Raw genomic sequence first — 24,759 nt, 5'->3', positions numbered from 1 at the left:
CAGCTCCCAGGTGCTTGTTGGCTGGAGCCATGGGAGTGCTGTTACCCCAGCTTTCCAGCTGCGGTGGTTTTCTCCTTTTTCCTAAAGCAATTCCAAGTGTAGGAACATGCATGCTTGGCTCAAGTCTTACATGCATCTGTTTGCAGAAACTGCCCAACAGCCCATTGCTGGCTGAGGTCCCTGACATTCACATGTGTGGAGCAGCAGGGTGGCAAGGGGATGCTGGGGATGGGACAAAGCACTTGACTTCTCGGGCTGGGTGGGAAGTTGGTTTCTGCTCATGTTTACCTGGAGGATGAGCTGGGGTTGGGTTGGTTAACCTGGACAAGCTGGAGAGGTGGGCCTGTGAGAACCTCCTGAGGTTCAACAAGGCCAAGTGCAAGGTCCTGCACCTGGGTCGGGGCAACCCCTGATATCAATACAGGCTGGGGGATGAAGTGATTGAGAGCAGCTCTGCAGGGAAGGACTTGGGGGTACTGGTGGATAAAAAACTGGACATGAGCCAGCAATGTGCGCTTGCAGCCCAGAAGGCCAACCATATCCCGGGCTGCATCAAAAGCAGCGTGGCCAGCAGGTCGAGGGAGGTGATTCTGCCCCTCTACTCCGCTCTGGTGAGACCCCATCTGCAGTGCTGCGTCCAGCTCTGGAGCCCTCAGCACAGGAGGGACATGGACCTGTTGGAGCAGGTCCAGAGGAGGGCCACAAAAAAGTTCTGAGGTCTGGAGCACCTCTTCTACAAGGACAGGGTGAGAGAGTTGGGGTTGTTCAGCCTGGAGAAGAGAAGGCTGTGGGGAGACCTTATTGTGGCCTTTCTGTACCTAAAGAGGGACTATAGGAAGGGTGGGGGCAATCTCTTTAGCAAGGCCTTTTTTGACAGTACAATGGGTAATGGTTTTAAACTAAAGGAGGGTAGATTTAGACTGGATATAAGGAAAACATTTTTTACATTAAGGGCAGTGAAACACTGGAGCAGGTTGCCCAGAATGGTTGTGGAGGCCCCATCCCTGGAAACATTCAAGGTCAGGTTGGATGGGGCTCTGAGCAACCTGATCTAATTGAAGATGTGTCTGGTCATTGCAAAGGGGTTGGACTAGATGATCTCTAAAGGTCCTTTCCATTGCAAACCATTCTATGGTTCTATTATTCTATGATTCCTAACATTCTATTATTCTATGATTCCTTTCCCTCCAACACACAAATGCCTGTAGTGCAACCTCTGTGTTGTCCGGGAACCCTGGAGCACTGGTAGCGCTGGTCAATGAGGAGCCTCAGCTGTGTCATGGACAGTGCCTGCTTTCAAGACGAAATTGTTTTCTGTGTCTCTCTTTCTATTCCTTCTTCTGATTGTTGACTTGGGATTCTCCTAGTGAAAAGGTGACAGTGTGAACCTGCAGAAGAATCTTGCAGGGAGTGTCTGGGTAGGGGCTGCAGGAGAGCATTTTTGGAGACAACAGCTCTAGATGATACTTTCACAGTTCTGAGCACATCATTGTGGGGACTGGGGTAAAGGTGGAATACAAGCCATCTGATCTTTTTCTATCCAATGACCATGTACTCAGAGCTGTGTGGTTCAGACTGTAACGTGGAAAGCAGTCTAAGGTTTAAGTGGTATTAATATTCTGATGTAAGGTGGTTTGTGTACCATGAGACATGCAGAATGGTGACCACAAATCTTGTTTTGAAATTTGCCATATAACTTATCAAATGCGTTTTGCACAGCAAGACTCCCCAGTATATTCAGGAAGATTATTTTCTCCATGCTGACAGTGGTGATGGGAGAAGAGGCTGTTACATGTCGTGTCATTCGAGAACTTTTCTTGTCCTTGATGCAGAACTCAGAACAACTCAGTAGCCTAATGGGGAGAATGCCCCAAAAGGGCTGTCTCTCCATGCAGGGAATGGCTTGAGTATTATGTTGTTGTCTATGTGTCTCAGCCTAAACCAGGGCTGCTTTGGCTGTTTTGCCCTGCAAACCAGGTTTTGACACTAAAAAAATATGGATTTTTTTTGTTGGGTTTTTTTTGAAGCTGGAAGTCACCATTGCTTTCAAATTTCTGATCAAGAAAAGGCATAGCAAAGGTGGGGGTGTAGTGAACTTCAGCCACTGAAAACTAGTGTGATTTTGCAGTCAGCCTGTGGAGTCCTGCCCCTTGCAGGAGATCTGGTTTTATCAATATGTTCTGTTTGTTGTCCTTGCTAAAAAGCTTCCCCAGTCTTTGCAAAAATAAGAATTGCCAGATTGGGTCAGACTGTGTTCTTGCTCCTTTTGGGGGCAAAGAGCAAAGTGCTCAGCAGCCCAGCTACAAGTCAGTTTTTGTACCACTTTAAGGCCATGTGAGCTCCCTTATGGTTGGTGTTTCAGATCATGCCTTCATCTTTCACTGGTACATTTGGAATTATTCAGTCCCCCTGATCTGAATTAGAAGTTTTATGTCATCAGTTTCTAACTCCTGACTTCTAGCAGGTAGAGTATCAGTGAAGACTGAGTAAAAGAAAATTCATCACCATCCAGAGTATTTCCGTGGTTAAATTTGCTGTTTCAGTTTTGAAAAAGTCCTTGCAATACCCTGTCATTGCATGCCAGTTCTTACATTTATATATGATTGATGGCGCTTCAGGTTTTGCCCCAGGCTATTCCCAGTCTGCTTGCAAGTGATGCTGGTAGTGAAGTTTCCACTGCTGTGTGTTATTTAGATTACAACAGAGATAAAAACATGCTGGCCCTGAACCATTTCACAACAAGAGATACAATCCTTTCCCCCCAAAGCTCACAAACCTTAAAACAAAGCCTGCCTGGGGAGACTTTTTGGCACTGTATTAAATATCCTTGCTGAGAAATGGTTTCTTACAATTATGGCCTTCCTAATAGGCACCGTGGGTAGTATCAACACAAAGCTATCTGTATTGCATGGTTTGACCTGCTTTAACCCCAGCCCATCTCCTGGAGATGCAGAAAATGTCTGTTCCGTACAAAGGTCTTGTCTTTCAGACAAAGCAGAAGCAGTTTGTTTAGAGTACCAGCTTTCAAAGAGGAGACATACTTTTTGTGGGTGAAATTCACCCCACTAAGGCTATCTAAAAGCCTGTGCATCTGTGTCAGCAGCACATAAGCTGCTGTCTTTGTGTGCAAAAATTAATTTCTCCCCAATCTCTCTGCTTAAGACTAGTGCAGATGTGCTATACTTAGGGAATAAGGATATTTTGGGAAAATGTATATATAGTTAATAATGTTATCTTCATTAAGGGGGAAAAAGGTATGCTCTCTTAACTTCTAGCTAACATGAAATATTTGACCCAGATTCAAACCTTAATGAAGGAATGAACCTGATTTTGCTCTTTTTTTACATCCTTAAAATTTTTTTTTAAATCTTTTTTGTTTTTTTTTCTTTCTCCCCTGAAGCATTTGTAAACCAGTCAACAATATAAGTGGGATTTGGATCAACCTTTGAGCACTTAAGTGGTAAGGAGATTTCCATAAGGTTACTCAGTTTCCCTCCCCACATTTGGAAGGATGAGGTTATTGTGGGGGAAGTGTTACAGGTGGTGATGGAAATGAGTCCCCCCATATCCTCATCTCAGAAAAGTAAAGCTATGGCCTCCTCAAGACTCTCTAACATATGTACCCCTTATTGCCTAGTTTTCCTGCAGTGGGAAGTAGATGCCTCTGGTGCCATAAGCCCCCTGAGCAGGGCGTGGAGAGATGCCCGGTGGCTGCGTGACCCCTTGCTGTGCTCCGAGCAGGACCGCAGTGGGTGTAGCAGGGTGGCTGTACAGTGCAGGCACCGCGCTCTCCACTCATTCATGAGATCTGCAGTGCGGGGTTGGCTGTGTCACTTCATAAGCATGGTCGGGCCGTCAGTGGAGGAAGTTTAATTAGGCACCTTTTATTTAATTCTTGGAGGTGCCAAAGTGTGCCTGCTGGGCCTCAGTTGTGGCCAGGCTCCCATGACTGATGCCGGGAGAGGTGAACGTGTTGCTATGGCACGGAAGGTTTCTCCAAACTGCACTGCTCTGGCAGCTGAGTCGGCTCCCAGCAGCATGTCCTAATTACAGCTGTGCAGCAACAAAACAAATACTCTGGAGATTTTCATAAAGGCTATAATCAAAGGAGCATCCCTTGCTTTTTAATATGTGCTGAATGGGTTCATTTGTAAGATTATTACAACTTCAGAGAGAGAGGCTAGTAGGGTGATCATTAGCTGCCTGTGCAAATAGCAAGGAAAACCATGGCATGTTCCAGAATAACCCCCTTTTTAATGTCTGCATTTTCAGATGCATTAAGGATAACCAGCCATGCTGTCTTTCTTGTTTCCGTTTTCATGAGTAAGGACAAAAAAGAAAGGAGGAGGGGGACAGTGAACTGCGTGCTTTCAAAATAAGTTCAGCTGGAGAGAAAAATGAGGTGTTAAGAGCACAGCAAATTCATGATCATGACATTGTGAGTCTCAATGCAGTATCTGTTATCCATTGGGAAAGCAAAAGCAGCTGAGAGTCCGCCTGTGAGTCTTGGCTCATATCTCACTTAGTCACTCTACTCCTGTCATCTACGTATGAATTGTGCTGAGGGTCTTTTGTCTGCCTGGAACCTGATTGTTGCTAGAGTGCTTAGAATACACATCTTTTGAAGGAAGAGAGAACATTTAGAAACATGTATGCCAAGATTGTGAGATTTATTAACTCTTGTTTATTTTCCTGCAGAACATCTGAAGTTCTGCTGTGGGCTGTGGCCATGGTTCACTCTGCTTCTTCTTACTCTTTCCTAATCAGAAATATCTGTAGCAAAAGACATTGGATAGTTGGGTGTAATTGAGACAGGTATGGTTGAGATCAGTCACATTTACCTTTCAAATTACATTAGCTGCAATTTTATGTCTTAGAGTAAGTTAAAGGTGCTGATTACAGTGAAACTCAGTTTAGATTTGCACATGGAATATATATGAGATGTGTATCAGTTTGACTATAAGCGGGGTAACTTAGACTTCATGTCTGCCTCTCTTCCCTAGGTTGTTTCTCATGACCTTTGCTGCACTCAAGATTTCCTGGGCATATCATGCCTGTAGCTTGCAAAATATATTTATTTCCTAAATGAATAAGTCACTCTGAATTGTGAGCTCTGTGGGGTAAAGAATTTCCTACTGTGTTTAGAATCTATGGTACTTTGGGATGCATTATTATTCTTCTTGTTAAAAACATTTCAAAGATGACCAGAATCAGATAAATAATGCCACTTCTCAGATTTCCAGCAATATTATTTTCTGGTTTATTTAGTAGTGATGAGATCCCTCATTTAAAATGTGCCTTTCTTACAGGATGTTTTCCTTAACCGTTGCTTTCCTAGACTGATTAAACCTGACTAAACTGTTTTGTTTTGGAATCTGTGTAGGCAGTTATCCTGAAGAAAGAGAGTTCATTTTTCTTTTTTTTTCTAAAACAGTTAATGCATTCAAAGTTTTGTTTGGGATTTATTTCTTAAAAGCAATTAAGATTATTAGTCCCTCAGTTAAATGGTGTTAAAGGGTCAGTTTCTTTCTCCCCACGTCTGCCTTATGAAAATGCACTGAGAACAACAACAAAAAAGAAGTTAACCTACTGATCTGGAGCTCCATTCTGCATTAAAACAGATGATAAAAGCAGGGGTTTCAGATTCCCTTGTCCATGGGCTTGTGCCTCTGCCCAGCTAGTCTGGGGCTGTTTTTCCTTGCTAGGGAGAGATCATCATTATTTTGACAGGGCAAGGCCCTGTGGCTCATAGCAATCCACTGGCATTGTTTCCTTACTTTAAAATCAATAATTTTCCTCCTCTGCATTGCTTCCCTGAAGCCTGCAAAGTATCAGGAAACTTCTTAAAATATTGGAAATCATGGTCTGAGGAGGACAAGATTGCCACAGCAACTGCCCAGTGTTTCTGAGATGTATTCCTGCATCTTTCAAAACAATCTTGAATGACACAAACTGCTGAGGCATTTGCTGCAAACAAAGCAAGGGTATAGAAAAAAGGAATAGAATGTATACTCAAGCACCTTTCTGTAATGCCTGTACACCAATGCATGCAGCATGGGGAATAAACAGGAGGATCTAGAGGTCTGTGTGTGGTCATGGGGCTCTGATCTGATTTCTGTCACAGAGACATGGTGGGATAGCTCGCATGAGTGGAATGTGGTCATGAATGGTTACAGGCTTTTCAGGAAAGACAGACCAGCAAGGCGAGTTGGTGGAGTTGCTCCTTATGTGAGGGAGCAACTGGAATGCATCGAGCTCTGCCTTGGAGTGGAAGGACAACAAGTTGAGAGCTTGTGGGTAAAAATTAAAAAATAAGGGTCAGACAAATATGGGCGACATTGTTGTGGGCGTTTGCTGCAGGCCACCTGATCTAGAAGAGGAAGTTGATGAAGCCTTCTACAGACAGCTGGCAGTAGCCTCTCAATTGCAGGCTCTGGTCCTCATGGGGGACTTCAACCACCCTGACATTTGCTGGAAGAGCAACATGGCAAGCCATGCACGATCCAGGAGGTTCCTGCAGAGCATAAAGGACAACCTTTTGATGCAGGTGGTGGAGGAGCCAACAAGGCGAGATGTGCTGCTCAACCTTATCCTAACAAACAAGGAAGGAGTGGTTGAGGATGTGAGAGGTGGGGGTAGCCTTGGCTGCAGTGATCATGAGATGGTCAAGTTCAGGATACTGCGAGGTAGAAGCAGGGCAAGTAGGATTACAACCCTGGACTTCAACAGGGCCAACTTTGGCCTCTTCAAAGACCTGCTAGGAGGAATCCCATGGGCTAGGGCTCTGGAAGGCAGTAGGGTCCAAGAGAGCTGGACAGTATTCAGGGACCACTTCCTCCGAGCTCAAGATTGGTGGATCCCTAGGAAGAAGTCAGGCAGAGGAGCCAGAAGACCTGCATGGATGACCAAAGAGCTTCTAGAGAAAATGAAATGGAAGAGGGAGGTTCATAGTGTGTGGAAAAAGGGACTGGCCACGTGGGAGGAATACAGGAATGTTGTCAGGGTATGCAGAGATGTAACGAGGAAGGCCAAGGCCCACTTGGAATTAAATCTGGCAATGCATGTCAAAGATAACAAGAAGAGCTTCTTCAAACACATCACTAGTAAAAGAGAGTCTGGGGAAACTGTGGGCCCACTACTGAATGAGGGGGGTGCCCTGGTGACACAAGATGCAGAGAAGGCGGAGTTACTGAATGCCTTCTTTGCTTCAGTCTTCACTACTAAGGCTGGCCATCAGGCATCTCAGCCCCCAGATGAGAGAGAAAAAAATCTGGAGAAAGAAAGACTTACCATCGGTTGAGAAGGATTGGGTCAGAGATCACCAATGCAAACTGGATCCTTACAATCCATGGTCCCCGATGGGATGCACCCATGAGTGCTGAGGAAGCTGGCAGTTGTTCTTGCTGAGCCACTCTCCATCATCTTTGAAAGGTCATGGAGGACAGGAGATGTGCCCAAGGACTGGAGGAAAGCAAATATCACTCCTATCTTCAAAAAGAGCAAGAAGGAGGACCTGGGGAACTATAGACCAGTCAGCCTCACCTCCATCCCTGGAAGGGTGATGGAGCAGTTCATCCTGGAGGTCATCTCCAGGCATGCAGAGAACAAGGAGGTTATCAGAAACAGTCAACATGGATTCACCAAGGGAAGATCATGCTTGACCAAGCTGATAGCCTTCTATGATGGCGTGACTGGCTGGGTCGACGAAGGGAGAGCAGTGGATGTTGTCTATCTTGACTTCAGTAAGGCATTCAACACTGTCTCCCATAGCATCCTCACAGACAAGCTAAGGGAGTGTGGGTTGGATGAGTGGACAGTGAGGTGGACAGAGAACTGGCTCAACAACAGAACTCAGAGGGTTGTGATCAACAAGGCAGAGTCTGGATGGAGGCCTGTCACTAGTGGTGTTCCCCAGGGGTCTGTGCTGGGTCCAGTCCTGTTCAACATATTCATCAGTGACCTGGATGATGGGATAGAGTGTAACCTCAGCAAGTTTGCTGATGACACCAAGCTGGGAGGAGTGGCTGATATGCTGGAAGGCTGTGCTGCCATCCAGCGAGACCTGGACAGGCTGGAGAGCTGGTCTGGGGGGAACCTGATGAAATTCAAAAAAAGCAAGGGCAAGGTCCTGCACCTGGGGAGGAACAACCCCATGCACCAGTACAGGTTGGGGGCTGACCTACTGGGAAGTGGCTCTGCTGAGAAGGACCTGGGAGCGCTGGTGGACAAGCAGCTGATCATGAGCCAGCAACGTGCCCTAGTGGCCAAGAAGGCCAATGGTATCCTGGGATTCATTAAAAGGAGTGTGGACAGCAGGTCGAGAGAGGTTATCCTCCTCCTCTACTCTGTCCTAGTGAGACCAGATTTGGAGTACTCTGTCCAGTTTTGGGCCCGCCAGTTTAAGAAGGACAGGGAACTCCTTGAACAAGTCCAGCTGAGAGCTACCAAGATGATCAGGAGACTGGAGCATCTCCCTTATGAGGAAAGGCTGAGAGATGGGTTTGTTCAGCCTGGAGAAGGGAAGACTGAAGGGGGATTTCATCAATCTTATAAATATCTAAAGGGTGGGTGTCAGGATGATGGGACCAGGCTCTTTTCAGTAGTGCCCAACGACAGGAGAAGGGGCAATGAGCACAAGTTGGAACACAGGAAGTTCCACCTCAATATGAGAAAAAACTTTTCCTGTGAGGGTGACAGAGCAGTGGAACAGGCTGCCCAGAGAGGTTGTGGAGTCTCCTTCCCTGGAGACATTCAAACCCTGCCTGGATGCAGTCCTGTGCCCCCTGCTCTAGGGGGCTCAAGCAGGGGGTTTGGATGCGATGATCTCCAGAGGTCCCTTTCAACCCCTACCATTCTGTGATTCTGTGAAAAGAGCACCGAGGAGTCAGTTGTTTTAAAGGTGAGATGTGTCAAGCTCAGAGAAAAAGTGGCAGGCATTTACACTTCATGTGAAATGCTCTAAGCGTCTGGAATGCTGTGCAAGTGTGTGGAGTGTTTCAGGACTTGACAGTATCTGACAGACAGTGGATAATGTCACTTGGCTTGTAATGTCACTCCATGATCCCACTCATGGGGGTTGACATTTATTCCATCCTGAAGGGAAATATTTTCAGGCATAGGAGGCCACTTCCCTTTTGGTAAGTTAAATAGACTTTTTAATGGGACAGAAGATGCCTGTCAAAGAGTGTAACTTGTCAGCCAGAAGTGATCAACTTTTTCATGGGTTTGGGACTGGTCTTGTATGGACTGGAGAACAGAGGGCTGTACTGTGGGTCAGGAGATCTAGCACATCCATTCCCTATTTAGCCTTGGTTTTCAGGATTAATATTGTTATATTCTCAGTACATATAATCTTTGTGTCATTTGTTTAGACAGACAGAGAATCATTACTATATAGTTCCATTGTACTGCAGTTAATACAACGGAAAATACACCTGTGAGCTATCTCTGGACTTTTTTAAAGGAACAGAATTTAAGAAAGGGTTGCAGGCTATCAGACGTGTTGGTTCTGTATGCAGTATCTTCTTTCTGAGATGTCTTATGTCCGTGTGTGAAAAGCTGTATGAAAGAGTCAGACATGATTACCTATTGAACTTTGCTTGGGAAGGGGCCAAAGTGAGCAGTTTGTGATTCAAACAGTGCTGTATGCACATTTGCACAAGTTGAAATTAAGTGGTTTGTGGCCTGATGCTATAGTAGCACTTCAAACATGTACCCTGGCACTTTTTCCAAACTTTACAACATTCAGGAGACTAGGTTCTGCTCTGGGACTTCTGAATTTCCATTTTGAATGTCTGTACATGTGGGAGATTTTACATTCATCTGATATCATGTATTCTATGCACACAATGTGCAAAGTTGAAAATATAAAACATAGATGGTAAGTGTTGTATTACTGGTTTTGTTGCAAAGTTGGTGTTATTTATATGAAGCTTTAAGAGGTTCAGTCCAGCTGTCTTTTCCCTCCTGTGTGTGACTGATGTGCTCTTATGCACAGCCTTTTGGTGGCAGAAGTGTGTCTTTGTTTAAAGCAGACAGACGAGAATCAGGAAGGGATGTGGCCCAGTTGTCCCAGTGCTCTGCCTGGGTAGGAAACTTGGGTAGTTTTAGCAGCAGCTCAGATTCATTTAAACACCATCCCAAGCCTCATGCAATTTTGGTGTTATAAAAGCCAATCAGGTTATTGTTTTAAGGTATAAGATGGCCCTAAGGGCTGTGCTTGCTCAACTGTAAAGGAATTAAATGCTCTTGGGCAGTGCAATAACCTTGTTCACTCCAGTGTTGCAAGGCTAGGCAGTCATCACTGGTAAATGGGGCCATATTACAGTGACATTAGCATTTTAATGCAACTAAAAAGGAGGTAGATTGACTGTAGTTTAGTATCTAGTTGTATGGCCTTGTGCAGGTTGCCTCACTGCTGCTCCACAGGGGCCGATTATAGTTACACAGTGCACTTTGGAATCTAATTGGATTTGCATGCAGTAATGTAGTCATGTCACAGCAATGACTCTGCTATGGAAGCACTATGAAATTCCAGTGCAATTAGTTGTTTATGTAGGAGCAATAGTTACAGGATGATGTATGGGGCTGACAGCTTGTGCCAAGCTGCAGTTCAGGAGCAGCAAATGTTTTTTTTTTTTTCTGAAGCCATTGCAAGGGAATTATATTAATCTGATCCTGCTTCCACAGAGATGTTTCTCCTCACCCTTCACCATAAAAGCACTGACCTGTTGCAGAGATCCAGCAGGACATGACTTCTGTCTTCAGCTTCTCCTTTGGCTGAACATATGGGCTGGCATGTGTTCCGGTTTCTCAAGAACCTGCAAATGTGGCAAGCAAAGGGGACTGGCAGTAGCTAGAGGCACTTGTGAAGCAGGACAACTGTAAGCCATTCATTTGGTGGCCTTCCTGGATTCCAGGAGACTGGATTTCTCCCGAAGGCAGGCCTTGCTTCTCCATCATGCATCCTCCATTCATTTCTTGTTTCACTTGCTACCTGTTGACTAGGTCAGCCTCTTTCTGCCCCCTCCCCCTTTGTTCTGGCTCTCCAGCTGTCTTGCTGCATGAGACCAGCAGGAGCCATGAGTTTAGCTGCTTTTCCTTCATCAAAGCCTGCTCCTTGAAAAGAGCTGCTCTAAAAGTAGCGAATGTGAAGAGAAGCCAGTGCTCAGCAAGAAGACTTGGTGTGGTGGCTGTGAGATGAGTGAGGAGGCAGGACAATGTGCCAAATGCAGCTCATCAGCCAGCTGAGGCAGTGTGGCTTGCACACAAAGAAGCCTGAAGGAAGGATGCTTGGCCTTGGCAGTAACTCCAGCTTCCACTGTGTTTCCCCAGTGACTGTAATTAAAGGCATCAGCTTGCTCAAGTCACAATTAGGCATGGTGGTTTTGCACTTTCTGCAGTTCTCCCTAATGACAAAATTGTAACTATTAACCAAAGAGAATCTGTTTGGCAGGGACTTCCTCCCCTTTAGGGTACAGAGTATTGCTATTTTGTTGGCACCAAACACACTCTTTCATCCCTTCTGACATAGCACCTGCTGGTACCTACTGAAGCATTTAAGCTCTTCCTCTCTGTGGTGCTGCAATTTCTTTAAAATGTTGTGACTTAAGCAGAATAAAAAAAATGAAATTCCTTTCCCACGTAGACCTTTGAGGTCTTGTAAGGATGTTGTTGCCGTACGCTTCTGTTGGAGAACTCATCTTGGGCTGCACATCTCCGGGACACAGGTGTCTACCCACCCTGGGGACAGTGATGCTCAGACATCAATATGATGGATGCAAAATGTCCGTTTATTTAGCTGCGTCACACACTTATATAGCTCTTGCGCTTCCGGTTCCTGCCACTCCTATGGGGAGGAGTCTATCTTTCCGTCACAGCGCGTGATCTTCCGGTCGCCGATCCCTGTCTATTTCCCTACAGGATGTAATTATATGCACATGCAGTAGAAGCAGGAATCCTATCACTCTGGTTATTTTCCTAATGGCAGGTTTATATAGCATAGTGTCATCTCTGCTTTAAACTTAGAGCCATCTTCTCCTGGCATCAGCTATCCCAGGATAGTGGCATCACAGGGTATGATGACTGAAGAAATAGTCTCTCAATTGCACATGCAAAACACAGGATGAAGTGTCCCCACATGCAAAAGAAAAAGATAAAAAGGTACAGGTGGGTACTGTGCTCAGACTGTCAAAAAGGGTCTCTCTACTGTGAGGCAGTGACACTGTCACTTGTCCTAGCTGTAGACTCTCCAAGCCCCTCTCCAGAGGTCCCTGAGCCTGCTGCAACCATCTCCCAGCCAGACACGTAGCACCCTCTGAAGTTCCACACTGGTGGTAAAGCCACCACTAATCCAGGGCAGCCTTCATACACAGCGTTGTAAAGTGGGGCGATTCAGCCACTGCTCAGCACATGCTTTCAGTGCTTTGCAGCAGAGATGGGTCAATTGGCTATATTGTTTGTACCCTCCAGATTGCAAAAGGGAAGCCATCCCTGCTCATCATTCAGACATGTAGGTCAACAGTGACAGAGGAAGAACATTAAATGTAAGGGATTAATGCAAAGCAAAAAGTCTGTTTTATATTGTAATAGTTTCAGCCACCTTGAAACTCTTTGTTCACTTCCTGCCAACAATAAAAAATAGACTTTTACTCACAGAAGTCTTAATGGGAGGCAATTTCCAAAGGCACATTCACAAATGTTTGTGGGAAACAGATGTTAAATGCACCCCCTTCAGAAATCATGATGAAATGGTGGCAGTGAGAGAGCAGGGGTAGACCAAGGTGACTTATCTGATCCCTCACAAGGAAGCAGTGTCTTCAGCAAAGCTGTGAGTATTCCAAAAATTATTTGTGAAGGATGAGTGAGTGAGTTAGTGGCAAGCAACCCTGTGTGAATATTGGACCCCTATGGCATGGAGTGTTGTTTGAATAGTTAAAGGCTGCCCCTTCCCCACAGGCCCTGCAGCGTGGGGTTGGGGCTGTGTCAGATGGGTGGAAAATACAACCTGGGAGAGGCTTCCCTGAGAAAGTAACAGTCGAACAAGCACACTTTACACATTAGTTTGTAGTCTCACCTCACCTTTGCCTAACCAAAGACTGTCATTAGCATTGTGCAGCCAGAAATTAAAATTTACTGAGAAAATTTTAACTGTTAGCTCAAGGGCAGTAGCGGTCTGCACCTGGGTCCCTCTGCCTGCACCAGTTTATCTAATGCCTTTGGGCTTTGCCATTCCTCTCTGTTGCTGCTTCTCAGGCAGTGACAATGAGGTAGAGGAAACAGTTTGCTGGAAGAGTCTGCATGAGAGCTGGCTGGAAGAATGGGGAACAATGCCCAGCGTCTCAGGCTGTTGCTCCTGATGTCTGGGTTGGGCTTCCCAAAGATGCATTCCATCTCCCTTCTTCTGCCTTTTCCATTTTCCTGGTAAATGGGCTGTAAAGTCACAGCAAATTAAAGTTTGTCTAAACCTGCTATAAAATATTGAAGGTGCAGCTGGTATTAATCTAGTCCTGTTGTGGTGGTATGAGGTGCATGCGTAATGGGACTTTAGATTTACATGTGGTCTGTGGGCATTTAAAACACCCCGAAGGTTGTTAAAGAGATTCTGAGGAACTGGATCCCTCACTGGGTATTAAAAGCTATTCATTAGTGCTAATGTACACTAAAGTAAGGTGGCAATTAGACTGAGCATATTCATCAGGATGGTGTGTTTTAATAAACTGCTTATTTAACATAATTGCATTTTATTGACTTCTGCAGTAATTGCATATTTTTCTCTTACAGGACAAGCTTGGCTAGAAAGAGATACATGGAGCACACAGGAAATTAAAGACTAGAGTAGACACTGTGCTTCAAGTCCCGAGATTTGTGAGGGTGAATCTTGTTTATGGTTCTTCCTTTCTGCATGCCAGATGCTTTCTCTCTATCTCTGTCAAGGCTGGTTAGGTATAGCTATGGTGTGCAGGAGCGGGGTAAGAAATATGCAGCTTGTATGCCATCATATCACCTGCAAGGTGTACTGCAGCAAGTCGTTCCTCTTTGGTCTCCTAATTAAAATTCCCCCATCACTGTTCTATCTAGAGGAGCAGACTGTGTGGAAATAATACTCTGAGAGAGTTTTCTGGAAGGCATCACCTGTTAGATATATTCTCTCAGCAGACCTCACCACTTTGGTTTAAAGGAGTTGGATACTGCTTGCAGATCGCAAACACAGAAATCCTCTTGGGAGAGGGGTATTCTGTGAAGGAAGGCAAGCATGCTGAGCCAAGTCTCCATACCTGCAAGCCAAAGGGTGGGCTCCTGGGGAGAGGATGCAATGGAGTGATGCCAGGCTGTGGTGGTCCTTCATCACTGGTGCAGCTTAGAGCTTCAGGGACATTTCTAGTGACATCTCAGCTGGGACAGACTCTAGAAGCTGATGCACTGACTTTGAAGAGAATCTGGTCCACATTTTCTAATTCCTTTAAAGGCTATTTGGCAGTGGTCTGGAGAGCTTCAAGCAACTCTTCTGCTTTTACTTGGTTGCATTGTGCACGAATATGAAAGTAGGTGTGAGTAAGCACCATTTGCTCCTCAAGTTGTTGGCTAATATTTTGTAGGAGGTACTGCAGAACTGGGTCTTAGGTTTTAAAGGAAGCAGCAGACCGGTTCAGTGGACAAAGTCTTTTTGCATGTTGACGGCAAAGAGATATTTATGTGAAAAGAAGATATACATAGACAATGTGATAGAAGAGAAGTGACTGGAAAAGTGGTTTGCATGAGGGTTGGACAAGGTGACCTCTAGATGTCTCTTCCAGTCTTGGTTATTCTGTGATTTTTATCAAGTATTTGAGATGGGGAGACAGAGATGAGCCATCAGACAAGTGTACAATGTCTGAATTTTTGTAGTGAAATATGAATAGTCTGCAGAGGTGTGTTAGGAGTGAGGATTACATGGTTGGAATGGTAGGCAAGGAAAACGGTTCTCACACTTGTTTTCAGTAGGGGGTAGTAGTAGTGTGATATGGAAGATGCAAGGATTGGGACTGGTGATGGTAAGGTGCTCCTGAGAGTTCTGATAGACTGGCACATCCAAGGGACGCTCTTGTTCCTTTTGCCACAAGGTAACTTGGACACACCTTGGACAGCTGTTTTGAAGGTTTTTTTCATGAGGAGGGTGGTCAAACATTGGAAGAGGTGCTCAGGGAGATTGGGGAATCTCAGTCCTTGGAAATATTAAAAACTAACACGACCCTGAGCAACCTGCTGTAACTTTGAAGTTGGATCAAACTTTGGAATTGGCCCACATTGGAGGCAGCGGGTGTTTGTATTCAATGACATTCAGAGGTCCTGTCCAACCTAAGTTTTCCAGTGATTCTGTCTCCAAGGCAAGGGTAAAAGAGCAATTGAAGTGAAACCGTGAGTTTCAGTCCCGTGTGAATGGGATATGGGGGTAGAAGGAAATGACCATGGTAGCAAAGAGAAACATGTTTCTCTTTGGGTGAGAAACATGTTTCTCTTTGGGTTTTCTCTTTCTGGGGGTGTGGTTGAACAGCTGCCTTTAGGTACATGAAGTTCAAAGTAGCTGCAAGGTGTGCAAAAGCAAATGTCAGAAGGAAGGAAATAAATGGTGGCTGGAGAACAAAAAAATGCATTGCCTTGAAAAACTAGACTTTATTCCTAACTGATAACAGCAGCTGGGGTATGTTTCCTGGCTACATTGCTGAGGATTTTTAGCTTCCCCGTCACTTTGCAAGATAAAATTCCTGTTAGGGGGAGAAATGTAGAATAATCTGCCTAAGAAAAAACTGAACATTTATAGCTACATTTCAGACAAAAACAAATGCATTTCATACATCTCACAGGTCTGAGATGGGATAAGCCAGGGAAAGCATGTGTCAGCTGCTGTCTTCTGCAGTTCTGACTGTTCATGTTTGCTTAGCATTAAATGTCTCCTGCAGAGGAGAACTTAATCTGTCACAAATCTGGGGCGTGGAGGAAGGGAGAGAAGATATTTTTAAAATGTAAATTAAGATATATGCGTTCATTTTTTATTGCATCAGTATGTAGTGGGAGTAGCTTACAAAATTTGCCTTTTGTGTGTATGGCTTAAAAAGAAAAATGGAAGGAAAAAGCAGCCTGTGGGTCAGGATTGTCCTTTTATGTCAGTTATTTTCTCCATGCAGCCTGTCATCAGGGACTTCAGGTACCTTCAGCTAATTAGTAAGGAAGCAGTTGGCACAAATGGTTTGATAATTACATTATTTGCATTTTGCTTACATTGTTTGTAAATAGCATTAGTGATGTACTCTTCAATGTTTAGAGCACTACTGCATATATGAAAGAGGTGGTAGTATATTTCATATACACTGGAGTGCTTGAGCTCTGATGTGAACGTTTTAAGTGCTATGTAGGAGGTCAGATCATGCAATCACAGAATCCAAGTGGTGCTCTTGCATGTGTTTTTTTGGAATCTGGGTACCCAGCAGAAACTGGAAAGGGTGTGTTATGCTGGTATGTGAGGCTGTCTCCAAGCTCTGAGTTCCAGCACTGAAATAGTTTTTCAGAGCTCCTGTTTCTTAGATCAGATCAGTGGGTCGGCATTTTTTGGAAGTTTACATTAAGCTGTTACGATATGGAACCTCTTACATACTCTGTTCTTGGCTTTGCCAGCCCAGACCTTACACTGTTGCCACTGACTTCCATTTGCACATCCTGAGGTGAAGGACTTTGGGATTTGTAAGCCCCACTGGGTGTGTTCCTGGCTTGAAGAACAGCACAATTAGTAGGGTTGCACTTAGTTGTTGCTTTGCTGTGTGAAGTGTGATGGGTTTATAAATTACAATCCGAGCCACTACTGGGGACAATTTCTTGCCCAGGCAAATAAGAGAGTCCTCATTTGTCAAAGCTGAGCATGAACGTGTTCATGCTGCTCCTAGATTACTGTGACTGCGTCACCCTGCCAGAGAAGTTTTCAGGACCTAACTGCTCAATGGATTTATAATCTCCCTTCTCTGCTCGTGCCTAGAAAACATTTTAACATACTGAGTGGATGCACAGGCAGGAGCAGTGCAAGGAATCATAGCTTACCTTTGTCTTTAAAAAGAAAAGGAGGCCAGTACTCAGCTCATGTAAATCAGAGCAGTTCCAAGGGAGACTCCTTGTCTTGCAGAGGAAGCAGACTCAGACATGGAAAGTAAAGTAAGGTGGGAATGCGATTTATCAACTGTACAAAACAGCAAGACAACGTTAGACTCAGAAGCTGCTGCTTCTTGGACCACAGGCAATTTTTTTCATGTAGGTGCCTCTGCAGTGAGATGAGCATGAATGATGTAAAATGGCACAATACAGCTAAACTGGTCTGCTTTTTATTCCTTTTTGCCTAAGGCTACTGTGAGATGGATCATGTGGGTGGGTGCTCAAGGCAGCAGGACTTAGAAGTTTCTCAGACAACTTTCAGACTTTGGCTAATATACTGAGATTTAGCCATCCTTTGTTTCATTGGAGCCTAACTTTTTTGTGTGGTGATGGGAACCCTCATCACCCAGAGGTGCCACTAATCGTGGGGCTCTTGAAGTTCTGGTATCCTATTGATTTGCCTCTATTTTCATATCCCTCTCTACTATAGTGTCCGAGCTCATGGGTTAGTGGAACTGAAGGTTCACCCTTCCCATGAAACTGAAGAATCCCCTCCCCAGCTCCTTACCCTTCTGGACTTCAAGTTGTCCCTTCTCTGTGAGATTTGCAGACATAGCTTTAAACACTGTCAAGAAGCTGTGGGCATCTCCTCCAGGCCCACGTCAGAGCTCTGTGCCCCACTCCATCTCCTGCAGTTGTGGTCTTGGCTTTGAGTCTCTCTGGGCAGAACAGTTGTGTATCTGAGGCATAAGAAAATAAACTTTGTAAAGAAAAATATTGCCCTTGTTCTCAGATTCAGATTCAGGTTTGTGTTTCTCCAGAAGCGAGGTGGATTGTGAGACTGGCTTTGTGGATCTTCTCAGGATTCCTCTAGCAAAGCGGATTCCCTGGGCAGTACCCAGCCAGCAGAGGCACACTACTCTCCTGCCCCAGGCATGTGAAGGTGCAGAAGGAAAGCAGCTGCATGTCCACATGAGCTTCTGCATTGCACCATTTGTGTCTCTGCCTGTTTTACTACTAGGAAGGAACCAATTTGATTTTTAAACCAAGTCATAGAAGTGCAGCAAACACACACTGTATGACAAAAATCTGGCTCTTACCTCAGGCAGCCCCTTGCTGTAAGCTCTGCCTGCCATGGGTTTTCTCAGCTCTTTGGCTAAAGCGGAGTAGTTCCCATGGTCACAGAGGGAAGCCACCTTGCGAGGCTCTACAGGACCCCAAGTTTTGTGGATTAACAAAAACAACAAAGAAGTGAAAGAGTTTTATTTCTGGCCTGGTGAAAACCTAGGATAATTTCTGATTTTTTCTTTGAAGTGAATTGAATGTACTTTTATAATATAGCATATCATTGGATGCAGGTCTGTTTAGGGAATGGCATTTGCAGTGGACAAAGGGAAGGAGGTAGGTTAAGAAGCATGTGGGCTTCAGGAAGGCTTCTCTAGGGAGCTAAGGAAACTTGTGCCTGTGTGTTGGTATATGTGTGCATCCATCTGTGCATGGTGCCATGACTTCTGTGCCAACATCATCTGCTTTTGTGGAAGTGTTACTATTTTATGTATTTGTTTGTCTGTCCCTCTAGGGTACTTGGCGTTATAACTGCAGACCGAGAGACACAATCACTTTCTTAAACAGCAAGCAGAAACTTTCTCCCAATGTAGCCTCACCTGGCCAGGATTTATAGCTGCTCTTGCAATAGAAGTACTGCCCTAAGCAGTTTGTTGTCTGACTCAGACATGGAGTTTCAAAACTGGTTAAGATTCCTTAGCATTTTTCCTGGTCTTAAAAGCTTACCAACACTGATCCATAGGCTCTGCCTGCAAAAAACCTGTGCAGGGTGGGGTGTAGAGCACCGGGACTTCACTGGCACAGTAACTGGCACACTGCATGACAAGCAGGTGTTGTCCTCCAGGCTGAGTGTGAGGACAGCTGCCTCAGGTCCTCCCAGTCATTCACTGCAGTCATTCCCAGCCCAGCTCCTCCAAATGTCTCTACAAGTTTCCACAAAAATGCTGTCCATGTTTGGGTGGCATTCATTCTGTAGAGGAAGCTTGTATGGAGCTAATTGTCCCAAAAGCTTGCTTGTGAGTCTTTCAAATGGCACAGGTTCTGGCTCCTGTGTTGATATGACCTTTTTTGGCATGGAGTAGGCAGGTACATTCAGGGCTTCTTAGACTTGACAGGCTTTAGGGACTGGGAAAAAAATCTTCATTTGCAGAGGGATATTTTTTCCCCAGCACCTCACTCTGCAAGCAAAGCTAGAACTTTCCTGCAACCTTCCTCTTCACATCTGCATTAATCTTTAGACCAGGAAGAATGCAAAGGAAGTTAGCAGTGATCACTACCTCTTACTAGCCTGTGCTATGTTGCCTTGTTCAGGTAAGAAATTAGCTCTTCTGTAGAATGAACTCCACAGAATCTTGGGAGAAATACAAACAGAGATAGGATTGTGTCACTCCAACAAAAAATGTGTGTGCTAAGGAAGTGCTGGTGTTTTGCAGGAAGAATTGGATCAAGGAGGCTGAACACCATGGAGGGAGACTGTCTGAGCTGCATGAAGTACCTGATGTTTCTTTTCAATTTCTTTATATTTGTAAGTATTTAGAATCCACTTTCTCTCCTGAATCCTCCTGTTTCCAGCAACCTGCTGCTGCCCAGCAGGATAGGCTGTAATTTGGCAAAGTTGCCATGGTACAGAATATCCCCTCAGCTTTGCACTAGCAATCACTGAGGGTTTTGCAGCAACCAAAGATGCTCAGACATTTATCAAGCCAGTGCAGTGGTCACTGTTGTCTGAGTTATTCCTGGCCTTGTCAGTGGGGACCAGAGGTAAAGCTGTAACTAGTGGTGTACGTGGTCTACACTTGAATGGCAGAAGAAATTGTTTTCTAGTCCTGGGTGCCCTGCTGAGGTTTTCACCAGGAAACAGTAATTTTCATACCACAAGTAGAGTAATTCTCAGTGACCCTGTTGCTCTAGTCTTTGACAGGAAGGGTGGGAGCACCCAGCCACCCTGGCCTCTGTGGTGGGGATGATTCACGTGTACCCCTTCACTGGGCTCTCTCCTACAGATGTGGCAGCAGGTCAAGGCTCAGTCTTAGCATTAGGGAGGGAGTAAACAGTTACTGAGTTACTGTGTGATGTGTCAAGGAAGAAAGGTGATTTTCTGCAAACGATTCATTTAATGAGCAAGAGATACTAGGAGTAGTATGTCAGCAGTTACCTGCTCAGCAGAGAATATATGCCACAGAGAAACACAAATTCTCCAGATGAACACCTTTGGTCAAAAGATAGCAATTAATCCAATTTTTCTGCAGCAATTGTTTTATGTTAACCTCCCTCCCTCTCTCTCCTCTCCTTGTGCTGTGACAGCTGGGAGGAGCATGCCTGCTGGGAGTTGGGATCTGGGTCATTGTGGATCCCACAGGTTTTCGAGAGATAGTGGCTGCCAACCCTCTGCTCTTCACGGGAGCGTACATCATGCTGGCTATGGGAGCGATGCTCTTTCTGCTGGGTTTCCTTGGCTGCTGTGGTGCCATCCGTGAGAATAAATGCCTCCTTCTTTTTGTAAGTGTCCTTGCATTTTCTGTTGGCCTTTTGGTTCTTCCCAAGAATGGGGATGACTGGATAGATGATGCTGTTATAAGTGCATGAATGGGTGTCTATTATTGTAGCCATTATTCCCTTTGATAATAAATAGGCTGTCCTGGTTTTGGCTGGGATAGTTAATTTTCTTCCTAGTAGCTGGTATAGTGCTTTGTTTTGGATTTAGTGTGAGAATAATGTTGATAACACACTGATGTTTCAGTTGTTGCTAAATAGTGCTTACACTAGTCAAGGACTTTTCAGCTTCTCACACCCTGCCAGTGAGAAGCTGGGAGGGGGCACAGCCAGGACAGCTGACCCAAACTGGCCAAAGGGATACTCCATACCATATGACATCATGCTCAGTATATAAACTGGGGGGAGTTGACTGGGTGGCAGCAATAGCTGCTTGGGGATGGGCTGAGCATCAGTAAGCAGATGGTGAGCAATTGCATTGTGCATCACTTGTTTTGTATATTCTTTTATTATTTTTTTTCTCTTCCTTTGCTGTCCTATTAAACTGTCTTTATCTCACCCCATGGGTTTTACCTTTTTTCCCCCGATTGTCTCCCGCATCGCACCAGGGCAGGAGAGGGTGAGTGAGTGGCTGCGTGGTGCTCAGCTGCTGACTGGGGTTAAACCATGACATAGGCTTAGAGTACCTTGGCACATAGTTAGAAATACAGACAATTTCCTTTTTCCATATGGCAGATTTGAGCCCAGTGAATACGGAGTCTGGGACTGTATTTTGACCTTGTAAGCTGTGTTTCAGAATGGTCCTGTTTGGTTGATTGGGTTTTTTTTCACTTCTATAACGTGATCAAAAGTGGTCCTCTTTTGGCTAGGCAGAACCCACTGCTCCAGTTGTGGATTCATTCCTCAGTGGTTCACAACTAAACAAAGGGAACATGTAGAGCAAAGCATCTGTGTAGCGGAGTCTCCCATGTCAGCAGAAATGCCCAGCTCAGAACCGCATGATGGCCTATCACTGTAGCTCTTAATAGCTGTTCACTCCTTTATGTAGCCTACTCTACTCCTGAAATCAACCAGATTTGTTAGCTTTGGGCAAATTCTCCCCTGAACCATAGGGTTAAATTTCAGCCCATGTTGTCATCAAGTACTATTTACAAAGAGCTAGCCTCTAAAATAAGTCCCTTTGACCTCTGCCATAAGTTCTGATACTGTAGGGTCTCCAGCCATTATCTCTTACTGGAAGGCATTACCACTTATATATTGGAAGACAAAGATCATTAATTCTATTTTTCATTTCTGTCAAACGTGATGTTTTGTTTCTCTCTCTGGGTCTGTTGGGTCTTTGGGGTTTTTGTTTGTTTTTTTTTTTTTTTAAGCTCATGATCTTACAGCATTTTGTTATGATTGTATCGTGTGCACCTGCTTGATGGTACAAAAGAGGCTTGTCTCTAACTTTAAGCAGAACAGGAAAGTCCTCTTTCTCAAATGCAAACCCATTTTTTCCTAGAGATGAGCATGGCTTGACTGAGAGAAATTCTCTCTGGCACTTGGCTCACCCACCCCTTGAATTCATAACCTGTAAATGAGAGCTTGTTTTCTGGAAGCCATTGTGGGTTTAATTTCTAGTGACTCATCTCAAAAGGAAATCAGAAAACCAAATATATCACCTGTGAAGTCATGGAGATCTGCCCAGAAGAACCTAATAAAGGCACAGGATCAGGCCCAATGAGCCTGAGGTTACTTCAAAGCCTGTCCCTGTCAGATTAAGAAACTAAAATTTATGTTTGGTGAGACATATTGATTGTAAGTGAATGGGAGAATAATATTTTCAGTTTGGACCATGTCTGCTGCATACAGATTGGGGACCTGGCTAGAAGAAAGGAGCCCTGGGCCATACTCTTTCCTGACTTAACATCACAAAGCTACATCACAGTTTGAGTGTTCCTCCTGGTGTTTAAGTTATATTCCAGTGTACTCAATCTTGTGGTTATTACTTTTCTGACTCTTAGTTTTGAGCCCTGCTGCTTTATTTATTTACATTTTTTATTATTTTATTTTATACTTGGAATGTGAGAAATATATGGGCTGGAAGTAATGCCCTAGACTAGGAGAAACTCTAAAAGTAATTACTAGATGAGGAATTAGTGTTTCACTTTGATCAAGCCTTCCAAGGCTTCTGGTATCAAAGTCAACTCTGTTAAACAACTTGTCATCTCATGTCCAACAGCAGTGAAGCACTTGGATGAGGATCTGTGCTGATACCAAGTGAGAAGAGATATGTTGCTAATTTCTGCTTTTTGGGAGGCCACACCAGCTGATCTTAAAATGCATAAAACATCTGTGAAAACAGATGTCTGGTGGGAGTAAGTTTTAGGCATTGAAAAGGCAAGCTTCATCAGTGTATGCCAGAGAGACTGTGGACACCTTGAAAAACAGAGTGTTAGGCTTCAAGGAGGGTGGTACTTGGGGAGAAGTTGCTACATCAAATCAAGTCCACTTAAAAAGTTGTTAAAGAACTGATGAGCCAGAGGTGCTTGAGTGAGATTTCACAGTGACGCATAATAATGTATATCTGAAGCTTTTAGTCCAAATGGCAACAGAAGATAGAAGGAACAAGACAGACACACAAATGCATGTTCTCTAGGTTCTGGCTTCTGTGTTTGCAAGGGCTTTTATTTTTCATTAAGCTGCTTGTCTTTTGCTTAAAAAAACCAAAAATCACTGTGGAACCTAACCTGTTGCATAAGCACAAGGCTGTGAAATGTTTCTAGATTTCCCAGCTTTTGGACTTGGCTCACAAAAAGCAAGAAATACTGGCCTGCAAATCAGACATTGAATAGCTTCTGGATCATCCTAAAGGCCCTCTGACCCGACTGCAAAAGAACCCCATAAAAATCACAATCCAAAGTGCTGTGGAGCATACGACATTGCACCACAGGACTGAATTCAGCTTTGCAACAAGAACAGTCTGTGTTAGCTTCATTTGGCTTAGTTTTGAGTGCTGGCATCCTGTGTTGCACTTCTGTAAAATGAATGCAGTAGCCCCAGAAACTTTTTGGCATGAAAATGTGGGTCCTTTGGGTTAAAGGCAGTTGCTGCTCTTTTTGGAACAGCATTGCTGGAACTGGAACAGTAGATGAGTTGTGAAAAAGAAACAGGAAACATTGGTTTGTGGAAACTTCTGATACACTTGTAACCATCACCAAGAGCTGAGGCAGAATTTTTGACCAACATGCGAGATCCCACTCCTCAGGATGTTCACCTTGGATGTGGGGGCAGGATACCCATGTTCAAACATTGGGTCCCAGGCATGAATTTGAACGTGAGGCTGCTGTGTCCCATGCATTAACCAGTTGGCTGTTTAGTGCTCCCATATATCAGTAATCAATTTAATTTGGGGAGAAAAATAAGATAAGCAGATTTTTGACTCTCCTTAAAATGCAAAATGAGAGCAAGTTCTGAAACACTGATGATCCATCTTCTTTTTCTCATCAGCCCTAATGGGTGCTCATGTTTTTTTTACAGTAACTGTTACAACTCTGTAATGCAGACTGCACAATGTAAGGGTAAATCAGTTTGGGAATGATAATGAAGCTTATCAGAGATAATCTGGGAATGGCTGATTCCACTTCTGCACAGACTGGTGCTGGAGCTTGGGTGAACATGTGTCTCCCAGTAATCAGTAAATGAAATGCAATTAGCAGGGTGATGGGATTAATCACTTGATCACCACCTTAGACTTCTTAGTGACTATGCTGAGATCCCTTGATGGATGATGATGTGAATTTGCAAAGCATCGTTTATTCTTATCACTTGTTCTTTGCCCTCCTGTGGTGAAATTAAACCCAAAACATTCTCTGAGCAGGAAAAAAGAAGCCACACAGAAGAATCCAGCAGTAACACTAAATTACAGAGTTAACTACTTCAGCAAAATCAAGCAACAGCATTCTGTTAGCATCAGAAGTCCCTGCTCATCTCACTCTTGTCATTGAGCCCAGGCTCCTTTTGTTTCCCCTGCAGAAGCAGGAAGACAAATGGGACAGGGTGGTGCATGCACTTTTCCCGTGAGGGAAAATCACTTACAGCTCT

The 24,759-nt window shown here is 44.5% G+C and overlaps 1 protein-coding gene across 8 annotated transcripts in view; it reads left to right on the top strand.

Annotated features, from left to right (window-relative positions):
• The window catches only part of TSPAN18 (tetraspanin 18), a 160,426-nt gene that overhangs the window by 105,681 nt on the left and 29,986 nt on the right, over window positions 1-24,759 (top strand). For 7 of the 8 annotated variants that reach the window (XM_064452286.1, XM_064452285.1, XM_064452283.1 and 4 more), the window contains 2 exons: window positions 19,614-19,705; window positions 20,485-20,679. In XM_064452286.1, the coding sequence (XP_064308356.1) occupies window positions 19,643-19,705; window positions 20,485-20,679 (258 nt within the window). In that variant the 5' untranslated portion in view covers window positions 19,614-19,642. Of the gene's footprint in view, window positions 1-3,400; window positions 3,461-19,613; window positions 19,706-20,484; window positions 20,680-24,759 lie in introns of all 8 variants that reach the window. The other variant, XM_064452284.1, reaches the window with a different exon arrangement.

The sequence above is a fragment of the Phalacrocorax carbo genome, chromosome 5 (assembly GCF_963921805.1).
Source record: "Phalacrocorax carbo chromosome 5, bPhaCar2.1, whole genome shotgun sequence".
Taxonomy (NCBI): domain Eukaryota; kingdom Metazoa; phylum Chordata; class Aves; order Suliformes; family Phalacrocoracidae; genus Phalacrocorax; species Phalacrocorax carbo.
This window is presented reverse-complemented; position numbering and strand designations above follow the sequence as displayed.